The sequence below is a fragment of the Trachypithecus francoisi genome, unplaced genomic scaffold, assembly GCF_009764315.1.
Source record: "Trachypithecus francoisi isolate TF-2019V2 unplaced genomic scaffold, Tfra_2.0 Lachesis_group17, whole genome shotgun sequence".
Classification (NCBI taxonomy): Eukaryota; Metazoa; Chordata; class Mammalia; order Primates; family Cercopithecidae; genus Trachypithecus; species Trachypithecus francoisi.
In genome coordinates this window covers 63405839-63420046 of record NW_022681462.1, presented here as the reverse complement: position 1 = coordinate 63420046, position 14208 = coordinate 63405839, and the positions used below count along the sequence as shown (strand labels likewise).

The window sequence follows — 14208 nt, the reverse complement described above, 5'->3', positions numbered from 1 at the left end:
GCTCTTTTTTGGTTCCATATAAATTTTAGAATTGTTTTTTCTAATTCTGTGAAGAATGATGGTGGTATTTTGATGGGGATTGAATTGAATTTGTAGATTGCTTTTGGCAGTATGGTCATTTTCACCATATTGATTCTACCCATCCATGAACATGGGATGTGTTTCCAGTTTTTTGTGTCATCTGTGATTTCTTTCAGCTGTGTTTTGTAGTTTTCCTCATAGAGGTCTTTTGACTCCTTGGTTAGGTATATTCCTAAGTATTTTATTTTTATTTTTTTGCAGCTATTGTAAAAAGGGTTGAGTTCTTGATTTGATTCTCCACTTGGTCGCTGTTGGTGTATAGAAGAACTACTGATTTGTGTACATTAATCTTGTATTTGGAAACTTTGCTGAATTCTTGTATCAGTTCTAGGAGCTTGTTGGAGGAGTCTTTAGGGTTTTCAAGGTAAATGATCATATCATCAGCAAACAGTGACAATTTGACTTCCTCTTTACTGATTTGGATGCCCTTTATTTCTTTCTCTTGTGGTCTCTGGCTAGGACTTATGTTGAAGAGGAGTGGTAAAAGTGGGCATCCTTATCTTGTTCCTGTTCTCAGAGGGACTGCTTTCAGCTTTTCCCCATTCAGTATTATGTTGGCTGTGGGTTTGTCATAGATGGCTTTTATTACATTAAGGAATGTCCCTTGTATGCCAATTTTGCTGAGAGTTTTAATCATAAAGGGATGCTGGATTTTGTTGAATGCTTTTTCTGCATCTATTGAGATGATCATGTGATTTTTGTTTTTAATTCTGTCTATGTGGTATATCACATTTATTGACTTACATATGTTAAGGCATCCCTGCATTCCTGGTATGAAACCCACTTGATCATGGTGGATTATCTTTTTGATATGTTGTTGGATTCGGTTAACTGGTATTTTGTTAAGGATTTTAACATCTGTGTTCATCAAGGATATCAGTCTGTAGTTTTCTTTTTTGGTTATGTCTGCCCCTGGTTTTGGTATTAGAGTGATGCTGGCTTCATAGAATTAATTAGGGAGGGTTTCTTCTTTCTTTATCTTGTGGAATCGTGTCAAAAGAATTGGTACCGGCCGGGCGCGGTGGCTCAAGCCTGTAATCCCAGCACTTTGGGAGGCCGAGACGGGCGGATCACGAGGTCAGGAGATCGAGACCATCCTGGCTAACACTGTGAAACCCCGTCTCTACTAAAAAATAGAAAAAAAATAGCCGGGCGAGGTGGCGGGCGCCTGTAGTCCCAGCTACTCGGGAGGTTGAGGCAGGAGAATGGCGGTAAAACCCGGGAGGCGGAGCTTGCAGTGAGCTGAGATCCGGCCACTGCACTCCAGGCCGGGCGACAGAGCGAGACTCCGTCTCAAAAAAAAAAAAAAAAAAAAAGAATTGGTACCAATTCTTCTTTGAATGTCTGGTAGAATTCTGCTGTGAATGCATCTGGTCCTGGACTTTTTTTTTTTTTTTTTGGTAATTTAAAAATTACCATTTCAATCTCGCTGCTTGTTATTGGTCTGTTCAGGGTATCTAATTCTCATGCTTTACTGACTCGGCTAGCTGGGTGCCTCAGGGTATCTAATTTTTCCTGATTTAAGCTAGGAGAGTGATATTTTTCTAGGAATTTATCAGTCTCTTCTAGGTTTTCTACTTTGTGTGCATAAATGTAGTAGCCTTGAATGATCTTTTCTATTTCAGTGGTGTCAGTTACAATATCTCCTGTTTCCTAGTGAGGTTATTTGGATTTTCTTTCTTTTTTTCTTGGTTAATCTTGCTAATGGTCTATCAATTTTATTTATCTTTTCAAAGAACCAGCTTTTTGTTTAATTTGTCTTTTGTATTTTGTAGTTGTTGTTTCAATTTCATTTAGTTCTGCTCTGATCTTGGTTATTTTCTTTCTTCTGCTGTGTTTGGGTTTGGTTTATTCTTGTTTCTCTGGTTCCTTGAGGTGTGACCTTAGAATGTCAGTTTGTGCTCTTTCAGTCTTTTTTTTTATTTTTTTTTATTTTTTATTTTTTTTTTTTTTTGAGACGGAGTCTCGCTCTGTCGCCCAGGCTGGAGTGCAGTGGCCGGATCTCAGCTCACTGCAAGCTCCGCCTCCCAGGTTTACGCCATTCTCTCGCCTCAGCCTCCGAGTAGCTGGGACTACAGGCGCCCGCCATCTCGCCCGGCTAATTTTTTTTTTTGTATATTTTAGTAGAGACGGGGTTTCACCGTGTTAGCCAGGATGGTCTCGATCTCCTGACCTCGTGATCCGCCCGTCTCGGCCTCCCAAAGTGCTGGGATTACAGGCTTGAGCCACCGCGCCCGGCCTCTTTCAGTCTTTTTGATGTAGGTGTTTAAGGCTATGAACTTTCCTCTTAGCATCACCTTTGCTGTATCCCAGAGATTTTGATAGGTTGTGTCATTATTGTCACTCAGTTTGAATAATTTTTTAATTTTCATCTTGATTTCATTTTTGACCCAGTGCTCATTTAGGAGCAGGTTATTGAATTTTCATGTATTTGCATGGTTTTGAAGGTCCCTTTTGGAGTTGATTTCCAGTTTTATTCCACTGTGGTCTGAGAGAGCGTTTGATATAATTCCAGTTTTCTTAAATGTATTGAGGTTCGTTTTATGCCTATCATATGGTCTTGGAGAAAGTTCCATGTGCTGTTGCATAAAATGTTTATTCTGCAGTTGTTGCATGAAATGTTCTGTATATATCTGTTAAGTCCATTTGTTCCAAGGTATAGTTTAAATCTATTGTTTCTTTGTTGACTTTCTGTCTTGATGACCTGTCTAGCGCTATCAGTGGAGTATTGAAGTCCCCTACTATTATTGTGTTGCTGTCTATCTCATTTCTTTGGCATTAGTAATTGTTTTATAAATTTGGGAGCTCCAGTGTTAGGTGATTTGTTTTTCTAAGACCACCAGAGCGGGCACAAAAGAACCAGCGAGTAGGCAAGTGTAAGAGCAAAACTGCAAGTTTATTTTGGTCACCTAAGGTGTGGGGAAGAGGTCTGTCGGCCTCCGGCAAAGAAGGCCGACAGAGTCCCCCAGTGGGGCTCTCCGATGGAGTTCCCACAGTCCCGACATCCCGACAGGAGTGGGGCTGTGAGAAGGCCGTGCGTGGCGTCCCTCCGGAGCGGCTTTTCTAGGAGTGGGAGGGCAATAGGCGGGGCACGGGCGTGTCAGGGGGCGTTCCACAGGTGCGACCAGGTAAATGTTGGTCTCTTCGGATTGACGTCACCTGGCGCACGCCTAGTTGGTCTGCACCTTCCCGGGCGCCGGCTGCATTTTCGCGCGCGCGGGAAAAGTTGGTGAGGAAGAACCCAGAAGTGCACCATCTTGCCTCCGTTGGTCCAAACATTCCAACCTTTTATTGGTAATAGTGATAAGGGGCGCCGTGGTCTGTCTGGCTACTTCCTGCTGTTAAGGGGCGTCGTTAAGGTCGGGGCCCATGGTTGGCATTTGGACGTACGGATGAAGAATAAAATAAGGCACAGTATTAGTATAGGAATGAGGAATGGAAGCATTTGTTGGAATAGGGGCAAAACCCAGAAGGAAGGTCCCAGCAAGGTTGAGGAGTATGAGATAGTTAAGAAAATTTAGTAAGTTTGAGGCGAGTGGGGGAAAGCCAAACTGATTTCCACTGATTGCTTTTGGTAGGGGCCCTTTTTAGCTGGGAATGAGGAACGAGTGCGCAGAGTAGTTGTTGGCCAGGCAGCAATTAAGGAGTGGAGTTTTTGTGGAGTGGATGGCTTTCCGCTTACTCCTACTACAGAGATATTGGATGGAAGGCTAGGTCCAGAGAAGGACGGCAAAACAGAATAGGTAGCCTCGCTGTTGATTAAAAAATTGATTGTCTTACCCGCTACCAGGAGAGTTACCCGCAGCTCTGCGAGGGTGATGGGGGTCCCTGAGTCTCGGCACCTTCAGTTGTCATCGTCGTCCAGATGTAGGAGCTGGAAGGAGCTCCCAGGATCCTGGGAAAGGGGGTCACGTGGAGACGCAGCACCTGTTCTCAGGGTGGGGCAATGAGACTTCCAGTGTCCTCCCTGCTAGCAAGCAGGGCAGGGGGTTGCTGGTGGACGAGGGTTAGGACATTCACTGGCCCAATGTCCTGATGCCTTGCACTTATAGCAAGGCTGCGTTGGGGCTCGGGGACCTTGCGGACACCTGTTGGCATAGTGTCCTGCCTTGCCGCACTTATAGCAGGCTCCTTTCGTAGCCGTGGAGTCTGCGGAGTGTGTACTCTCTGGCCTGGGGTTACGACTGGGCTGTAAAGCCACTGCTAGGAGCTGTAACTTCTGTTTGAGGCGAGCCTGCCGTCTCCTCTCTGGAGTTATAGACCTTAAAGGCTAATTTAACCAGGTCTTGTATTGGTGTCTGAGGACCATCCTCTACCTTTTGAAGTTTTTTACGAATGTCAGGAGCTGATTGAGAAATGAAATAAGACACCAAAATGGTGGCCCCTGTGGGGGAGGCCGGATCTAACCGGGTATACTGAGTTAGAACCTCAGTCAGTTTAGGGTAGAGGTTAGGATAACCTGGAGGTTATGCCAAGTTAAGTCATAAGCCTGACAAAGGTATCTAAATTTCTTTATGTATATGGTAGGATTAGCTGAGAAATCACCTAAACGCTTCTCAATTTTGGAAAGATTGGCCAATGAAAGAGGGACATGTACTCTGACTACCCCCTCCGCCCCAGCCACCTCTCGCAAAGGTGCTAACACTGTAGGAGGGTGTGGGCAGAGATAGGGGACTCAAGACAGCCATTTGGGGGCCCGGAAGGAGGCACGGGACCGAGTGGATTACTAGTAGATAAGGAGGAGGAAGGAGGAGTCTGGGCAGGAAGGGAGGGGGTGGAGAGAGCGGGGAGAGAAGGAGGAGTATAGGGACGAGAGCTTAAGGCCCAAAAGCCTTGTACGTAATTAATTTCAGACCACTTGCCTAGCCACTGGCAGAAATTGCTGAGTTCGATCACGCCACAGTGGAAAGGAAAATTAACCGCTTCCTCCTAAGGTCTTGTTCGACCTGTAAGGTTTTTAAATTGGCTAGGAGGCACCCTAAGGGGGTGCTCTTTGGAAATTTGGACTGGGGGGTTTCCCGTTTGTTTCCTCTTTACTTACACAATGGACACATTGGAAATGGAAGTGGATCTCTGCCTGCCTTCAAAGCGTCCTTTGGAACCAGCAGAGACAGACTGGAGGCTCATGGAGCCAAAGTGGAGATTACCTTCAGGCGGACGTCTCCGTCCTGAACGGGTCTCCCACGCCACATGGTGGCTCCAAATGGACCTCGGACCTGTGCAGGATTTCTGGCCGAGGGAGGTAAAGAGGAGACAAGGGCACTTACCCCAGAGAGGCCGGTGCTCTTTGGAAATTTGGACTGGGGGTTTCCCGTTTGTTTCCTCTTTACTTACACAATGGACACAATGGAAATGGAAGTGGATCTCTGCCTGGCTTCAAAGCATCCTTTGGAACCAGCAGAGACAGACTGGAGGCTCATGGAGCCAAAGTGGAGATTACCTTCAGGCGGACGTCTCCGTCCTGAACGGGTCTCACGAGCCACATGGTGGCTCAAAATGGACCTCAGACCTGCACAGGATTTCTGGCCGAGGGAGGTAAAGAGGAGACAAGGGCACTTACCCCAGAGAGGCCGTGAGAGTGAGGGAAGCGGGTCTCAAGTCCTGGTCCATCTGCCGTGTGGGAGCAGGAGGAGGTTCCTCAACCCTTAGAGGCCTGAGGAGGGGTCTCCTCCTGGGTCTTCGGCACCAACTGATTTGTTTTTCTAAGACCACCAGAGCGGGCACAAAAGAACCAGCGAGTAGGCAAGTGTAGGAGCAAAACTGCAAGTTTATTTTGGTCACCTAAGGTGTGGGGAAGAGGTCTGTCGGCCTCCGGCAAAGAAGGCCGACAGAGTTCCCCAGTGGGGCTCTCCGACGGAGTTCCCACAGTCCCGACATCCCGACAGGAGTGGGGCTGTGAGAAGGCCGTGCGTGGCGTCCCTCCGGAGCGGCTTTTCTAGGAGGGGGAGGGCAATAGGCGGGGCACAGGTGTGTCAGGGGGCGTTCCACAGGTGCGACCAGGTAAATGTTGGTCTCTTCGGATTGACGTCACCTGGCGCATGCCTAGTTGGTCTGCACCTTCCCGGGCGCCGGCTGCATTTTCGCGCGTGGGGGAAAAGTTGGCGTGGGGGGTGGGGGGGATGAAGAACCCGGAAGTGCACCATCTTGCCTCCGTTCATCCAAACATTAGGTACATATATGTTTAAGATTGTGATATTTTCCTGTTGGACAAGGCCTTTTACCATTATATAATATCCTTCTTTGTCTCTTTTAACTGCTGTTGTTTTAAGGTTTATTTTGTCTGATATAAGAATAGCCACCCTGCTAGTTTTTGGTATCCATTTGCATGAAATGCCTTTTTCCACCCCTTTAAGTTAAGTATGAGTCCTTATGTGTTAGATGAGTCTCCTGAAGGCAGCAGATAGTTCCTTGGTGAGTTCTTATCTATTTTGTGGTTCTGCGTCTTTTAAATGGAGCATTTAGGCCGTTTACATTCATTGTTAGTATTGAAATGTGAGGTACCCTTGCATTCATTGTACTCTTTGTTGCCTGAGTACTTTGGTTTTTTTTGTTTTTGCTTTTTCACTTGTATTTTTGTTTTATAGGTCCTATGTGATTTATGCTTTAAAGAGGTTCTACTTTGATGTGTTTCCAGGATTTGTTTCAAGATTTAGAGCTGTTTTTAGCAGTTCTTGTGGTGGTGGGTTGGTAATGGCAAATTCTCTCAGTATTTGTCTGAAAAAGGCTGTAATTTCCTTCATATATGATACCTACATATATGATGCCTAGTTTCACTGGATACAAAATTCTTGGCTGATAATTGTTTTGTTTGAGGAGGCTGAAGATAGGGCCCCAGTCCCTTCCGCATTGTAGGGTTTCTGCTGATAAATCTGCTGTTGATCTGATAGGGTTTTCTTTATAGGTTACCTGGTGCTTTTGTCTCACAGCTCTTAAGATTCTTTCCTCCATCTTAACTTTGGATAATCTGATGGCAATGTGCCTAGGTGATGATCCTTTTGTGATGAATTTCCCAGAGCTTGACCTTCTTGTAGATGGATGTCTAGGTCTCTAGCAAGACTGGGGAAATTTTCCTTGATTATTCCCCCAAATATGTTTTCCAAGCTTCTTCCTCAGGAACACCGATTATTCTTCAGTTTGGTCGTTTAACATAATCCCAGACTTCTTGGAGGCTTTGTTCATATTTTCTTATTCTTTTTCTGTTTGTCTTTGTTGGATTGGGTTAATTCTAAGATCTTGTTTTTGAGCTCGGAATTTCTTTCTTCTTCTTGTTCAATTCTATTGCTGAGACTTTCCAGAGCATTTCACATTTCTAAAAGTGTGTCTGAGGTTTCCTGATGTTTTGACTGTTTTTTATGCTATCTATTTCCTTGAATATTTCTCCCTTCACTTCTTATATTTTTCTTTTGGATTTGCTTGCATTGGGCTTTGCCTTTCTCTGGTGCCTTCCTGATTAGTTTAATAACTAACTTCCTGAATTCTTTTTCAGGTAAATCCGGGATTTCTTCTTGGTCTGGATCCATTGCTGGTGAACTAGTGTGATTTTTTGGGGGTGTTAATGAGCCTTGTTTAGTCACATTAACAGGGTTGTTTTTCTGGTTCCTTCTCATTTAGGTAGGCTCAGTTAGAGGGAAGGTCTAGGGCTGAAGGCTGTTGTTCAGATTCTTTTGTCCCGCTGGGTGTTCCCTTGATGTAGTACTCTCTCCCCTTTTTCCTATGGATGTGGCTTCCTTCCTATGAGCAGAACTGCTGTGATTGTTGTCTCTCCTGGGTTCTAGCTACCCAGTGAGTCTACCTGGCCCTGGGCTGGTAGTGGGGGTTGTCTGCACAGAGTCTTGTGATGTGAACTGTCTATGGGTCTCTTAGCTGTGAATACCAGCACCTGTTCTGGTGGAGGTGGCGGGGCAGGGGAGTACAATGGAGTCTGTGAGCGTTCTTAGCTTTGGTGGTTAATGCTCTGTTTTTGTGCCGGTTGGCCTCCTGCTGGGAGGTGGCGCTTTCCAGAGAACATCAACTGTAGTAGTATGGAGAGGAACTGGCGGTGGGTGGGGCCCTAGACCTCCCAAGAGTATATCCCCTTTGCCTTCAGCTACCAGGATAGGTAGGGAAGGACCATCAGGTAGGGGCAGGGCTAGGCGTGTCTGAGCTCAGACTCTCCTTGGTTGGGTCTTGCTGTAGCTGCTGCTGTGGGGGATGGGGGTGAGATTCCCAATACCCCCTCTTCTTATAAAGAAACCAGTCACATTGCTTTAGGGCCCACCCTAATGACCCTATTTTAACTAAATTACCTTTAAAAGTCCTATCTCTAAATATAGTCACCTTTTGAGGTATCAGGGTTAGGGCTTCAGCATAAGAATTTGGGGGAAGTAGGAGGCACACTTCAGTCCATAATTCTATATACATATCATTTATGACAAATTGTAAATGACAAAGTGAATGTTGAAGTAAATGTTTATGAATTATCAATGGTTATTATAAACTTTTATAACATTCTAAAGAACTCCAGCTGTAAATTATATGGGAGAGAATGTAGAGGATTGTAGATGGATTAGCACTAATTTGATTTTTCCCTGAGAAACTGAAACTCTATGAACTATTGCACAATTGAGTCTATTTGTATATAACAAAGAGTATTTTTCATAGGTATTAATAAAATATCAATGTCAAGTCAAATATTTAAAAGAGTTAAGTGAAGAGGGATTAGAATTAAAGGTGTTAGAATTTGGATCAGTGGGTAAAAGTTACAAAAACTTTGCTCACTGACATTCATAACTGCCTGTAGATGGAACAGCAGACCTGAAGATTGGCTAGTTCTTTGTGACTGAAGTTCTGAATTTTTTGTGCTGTTATAGAGTAAATTTATGTAATGTTGAGTGTGGTTCTGGAAGGTGATGATTTTTCAACTTGAAGATTCTCTATACTGTGTGGGTTTTTTGGCTTTAAAAAGGTTAAGAACTTCCCTTTATATAATGAAAACACAACAAGTAAATATTATTTGTTAGTACTTTAAGATGTAGATTTATCATTTAAAAAGTCTTTATGTTAAATATTCTGAAGACCATACTGTTATTTCTTTTCCTTCTCCCTCTAGTGGGCAGAAAATATTCTTAAAATATAGCATGGAATAATTTATTGCTATTGGTTGTATCATAATATACAGTCTCAGTCTCAGCTTTTTTGAAAACTAAAAATGTTAACTTTTCAGAATCATTAAAGCAAACGCTTTACTTCTTTCTAGGCATAATAGCGGATCCTTGAATGTTGAAGATGTCCTTACCAGCTTTGACAATACAGGAAATGTTTGTAAGTTATACATTTACTCTATAGAAATATATTTAGTGTTTTACAAAGTGAATTTATAGTTGATGTTTTCTTCTCACTAATATTTATTATACTCACTAAATGTATGCATATATATATAATAGAAAGTTTTACTGTCTTCAGCTGCAAAATAAGCCTTTTATAAGGTACACCGACAAAAATGGGATACTGCAGTTTTTACACTTTGCAGGTGTGTGTGTGTGTGTGAGAGACAGAGAGAGAGAGAGAGAGAGAGAGAGAATGTAGGTCAGAAAGGACACTGGACACTGAAGTACTGTCCCTTTTATTTTTGTTTAGATTTTGACCTCAGTTAATTCAATAGTGGGGCTGTTTCTTCTTTCTTTGCTTTGTTTTGGGTGATTTCTTTGCCATTTCTTGCTTCTTTACTTTCACTGTAGAATAAACCTAGAACGTATTTTTCTTGATGCTACTATACATTAATACCAGAGTGCTTTTGTTTGATGCAGTATTACAATATTGTAGAATATATTGCCTTTTCATCGAAGCTTCTGATTAAGTGGTGATAGATTTGTCCACTGAGAAAATCACTTAAATATTTCTTATAATTCTTGTAATTAATTTCATGTGATGAAAGAAATCAGCCAAGAATACTTTTATGTCACTGAGTTAAACAGCCTACCATCATAGGAGCTATGGACTTTTTATGTTTTTTGTATAGGACTTTTCTCTTAAGATAGTGAATTGTCAATGAAATATGACCATTTTAAATGTGAAAATAGTACTTACACTCTTTTTCTCAAAATAAAATTTCAGAAAAGTTAACTATTGTCTGAATTTAGGTAGTGTCTTTGGCTTAACAATGCAGCTTTATCAAATGAATAGATTTGCGTAGAATTATGTTCAGTAATACTCAAAAGTACTTTTGTTCTTATGTCCACATTATGATAAGCTTTTGATTTTATAGAAAAATACTTGTGATTCACTAAGGAATCTATAAATGTCCTTAAATTATCCTAAATACCTAAAATAATATAGCTTTCTTTTTCATAGATAGTGACAGATGTGCCTTTTAGTTTCTTTCTTTCTTTCTTTTTTTAATTTTCCAAACACCAACTTGAACCAGAATGCCTTTTAGTTTCTCTGTGTTGGCACTTAGTGAATTCTTTCCCACTTAGGCATATCTCATATTTTTATTAGGTCTGGACAAGGACTGGGCAAAGCATACCAGTGATGGTTGAGGATACGTACTCTTTTAGTTCTGGGGTAATGTTAAATATCATTAAGTCAGGCTTACACATACGTAATTTCAGAAAATGATTCTAGAATGTTAAATGTGGAATTTTTGATTCAGTAAGTCAAGTATTGTTCCCGGTTGACTCAGTATGAAATAGGGCCCCTAGCTGGTAGCATTATGTAAGCTAAAAATAATTTCCTAAAGGCATCGATTATTATTTTAGGCATGAATAACTGTCTTATCCTTCTCTAACATTTTTTCCCGTCAACTTGTTCCATGCCCTGTGTTGTTGTTGCATGAACAAACGGAAAGGTTGCATATTGAGGGTGTTTTTTTATTGTCTGTTGTTTGGTAGAAAAGTTTAAGACTTTGGAATGATACCCACCTGCATTTAACTTTTGGCTTTGAAATTCATCTTGAGCAATTTGTGTCATCTCTATGAACCTCAACTGTTTTCATCTTTTAGGACTGGCTATATTATAAAGTACATAACATACTGCATGGCTCAGAGTTGATATTCAGTAAATGGAAGCTATTAATTATTAGTGGCGATGAGTACCTATATAACCTCTTCTGTTTTTTTTCTAATAAAGAAGATAATATTATTAGGGTTATTCTGTTTTATACTAATTTAATTGAACTAACAAGGCAAAAAAATTAGATAAAATTAGCAAAATAGCTGTTTATTAAAATGCCTCATTATAAATATTGTCTTAAAAACCTGAATATATTGTGAAATGATAGAAGTGGTAACAAAAATAAGACCTATTAAAACATATTGTTTTGTGTACTTTTTATGTTTACTCTTTTTAACAGAAAAATCTATATAAATGTTTCATTTAATTATAAATTTGTAAAGTCCTGTTCCAATAAAGTAAATATTGATTATGACTTTTACATAATCTTGGACGTAAAGTAACCATGGACTGAAAAAGTGATTTTTCACTTGATGCCTCAAAAATTTGATTTTATTATGCCAGTAGTGATATTGAGTTTGTGACTAGAAAACCCAGCAGAGGGCGCCACAATCATAATTCTTTGTCATAGCCCAATATAATTAGGATAAATATCTCAAATAATAGCCCTAAGCTTTTACCATGTTGACATATGAAGATGTGTCTAAATATTTCTATTTGATTTATTTATAATCTAATGTATTCAGTAATTCAAGAATACAAAAAAATAGATTTTTCCTGGCTGATTTTTTAGTTTAATTTTTTAAAATAACAGTTTAATTTTTCTACTTCTAGCTTTAAATAAAGAAGTACTTTTGATAGAGAGCCAAAGTTCCATACAAGAGTATCAGTTTGGAAATCATCACCATGGTAGTACATTAAAGGACAATTAGAATGAGGAAAAAAGTTTCTAATAGATGAGAGAACCAATAGATGGAATTATCTATTTATTTTAGGAATTTGTTTCTAGGTTAATAATGCTTCTTAGTAATAGAAAAAACAGCTTAATTAAAACATTTTCTAGTCACAAAAACCTGATATGTGTAGATAAAGTAAAAACGGTATGGTCATGGTTTAGTAGAACCATTAATTTCAATTTTAAATTCATTTTGAAAATCAGGGAATGGTTGTATTCATTGTAAATTTTCAAAGATGAAAATATCAGTCTTACCTTCTGAATTGGTTTATGCTCTAAGTGAAAAGACGTGGAAAAATCTCTTGAATTTTGGAAAATAAATGAAACCTCTAGATAGCTTATTTCCTATTAGAAAAGATAATTTTTTTATACTTACTTTTTTTGTTTAGAAGTTTTGTGATTGTAAATGTATGAATTGCAAAGTGTTTTCTATTTTTGAGGTAACTTTTCATTGCTTGAATTTCTTCAAATGTTGTGGGAAGAAATTAAGAGGAATCTCGTACAGAATGAATCACTTCTGCATATTGATTTATTGCTGTGTGATATATGACCCCAACCTTCTTTTTATGTATTTATATTTACTATGGTGGAAAACAAACCATTTTGAAAGTGCTTATCTTTAACTAGGAATAGGTATGTATGTTTCATTCTTTGGTTTCTACTATTTGAGAACCTGCTTTCTTTTGAGATATCAAAGCTTCTTGGTCAGGAAGTTGTATCTACTATTGATTCATTGTGCCTGGAAAGACATGCTGGCAAGCTACCTAGGGAAAAGTAGAGGATGACATCTTTCACCTCAGATGAGGTACTGGCTGCTTTTGTGTTTCCTTTGATATGTCGCTGGGATACCTTGGATAACAAGGGAGTGCTCTATAAGCATTTGTAGCAGATTTCTTGCTTCTGCTTTTTCTTTGAGGACGGGCTCCTTTCAAGCTAGTCCTCTGACCTCTAGTCAAAGAAGCCACGCCATGCTGTCTCTTCCAAAATCATTTTCCTTTTCTCCAAAGTCATTTCTTTCCACTACTGAAAGGAATTTTTACAAATGTAATTCTCCACAGTGCTTACTTGATCCAAATTTGGATATCACAGTATCTAATATAACTATTTGTTGTTTATAACATCTCATCTTGTGCTTGGGTCTGTAATAGATTCATTTGAACATTTTTAGCACATCATCCTTCATTTAGTAGTATGAACAGAAGTTTTGGTACTTCATATAATTTATTATAAACTATGTACAATATAATGTATATAATCCTATAAAGGATAGGAGGTCAGTAGTTATATCATTTCAATAAGTATCATTGTGAAACAGGATTCCTGGCAAATGTTGCAGCTTAAGTCTGGGGGATGTATTGGTAAAATTTCTCTACTATTCTTTGAAAAATTTTTTTTTCCTGGTTGAGCTCCATGGCAGGACCCTGTGGTAGTTGGTGTCGCTTTATCTCCTGGAGGCATTTGTAGACCCTCTGCCATGTATACTCCACATGTGACAATGGTGATTTTTTTTTTCCCCAGTGAATTCTAAGACTGACCGGATTTTTTTTTTTTTTTTTTGAAATGGAATTTTACTCTTGTCCCCCAGGCTGGAGTGCAATGGTGCATGTGTGGCTCACTGCAACCTCTGCCTCCCAGGTTCAAGTGATTCTCCTGCCTCAGCCTCCCAAGTAGCTGGGATTACAGGTACCTGCCACCATGTCCAGCTAATTTTTGTGTTTTTCGTAGAGACGGAGTTTCACCATGTTGGCCAGGCTGGTCTCCAACTCCTGACCTCAGGTGATTTACCCGCCACAGCCTCCCAAACTGCTGGGATTACAGGCATGAGCCACTGTGCCTGGCCTGACCAGGATTTTTAATGCACACAGCTATAGACTTTGCTTCCTAGTCGTCTGATAGCAGGATCTGTTTGTCTGTTTGTGATGTATCTAAAACTGATCTCTTTTTGGGTAGTATCAGTTATTATTGAAAAAGAGACTCATTAAAATAAAAGCCAGGTGTGGTGGTATGTTCCTGTAGTCGCAGCTACTCAGAAGGCTAAGGCTGGATGATTGCTTGAGCCCAAGAATTTGAGGCAAGCCTGGGCAATATAGCAAGACTTTTTCTGTAAAAAAAGAAAATCAAATATTTATCTTTCTGGTTTTTCTAGAGGAAAAAAATTATATGTTTTCACTTTTTACTTGTATTTAGGAAACCAAAGGTAATAGTTTATTTGGAAATATGGTCTATATTTTTAGTTTTTCTGT

At 40.3% G+C, this 14208-nt stretch overlaps 1 protein-coding gene across 4 annotated transcripts in view; it reads left to right on the top strand.

The window, feature by feature from the left end:
* The window catches only part of LOC117062375 (calmodulin-lysine N-methyltransferase-like), a 224159-nt gene that overhangs the window by 25341 nt on the left and 184610 nt on the right, over positions 1 to 14208 (top strand). For all 4 annotated transcript variants that reach the window (XR_004428337.1, XM_033175838.1, XM_033175837.1 and 1 more), the window contains exon 3: positions 9317 to 9381. Coding sequence is in view for 3 of the 4 variants with exons in the window: in XM_033175838.1 (XP_033031729.1) it covers positions 9317 to 9381 (65 nt within the window). In the remaining variant the exon portion in view is untranslated. The remainder of the gene's footprint in view (positions 1 to 9316; positions 9382 to 14208) is intronic.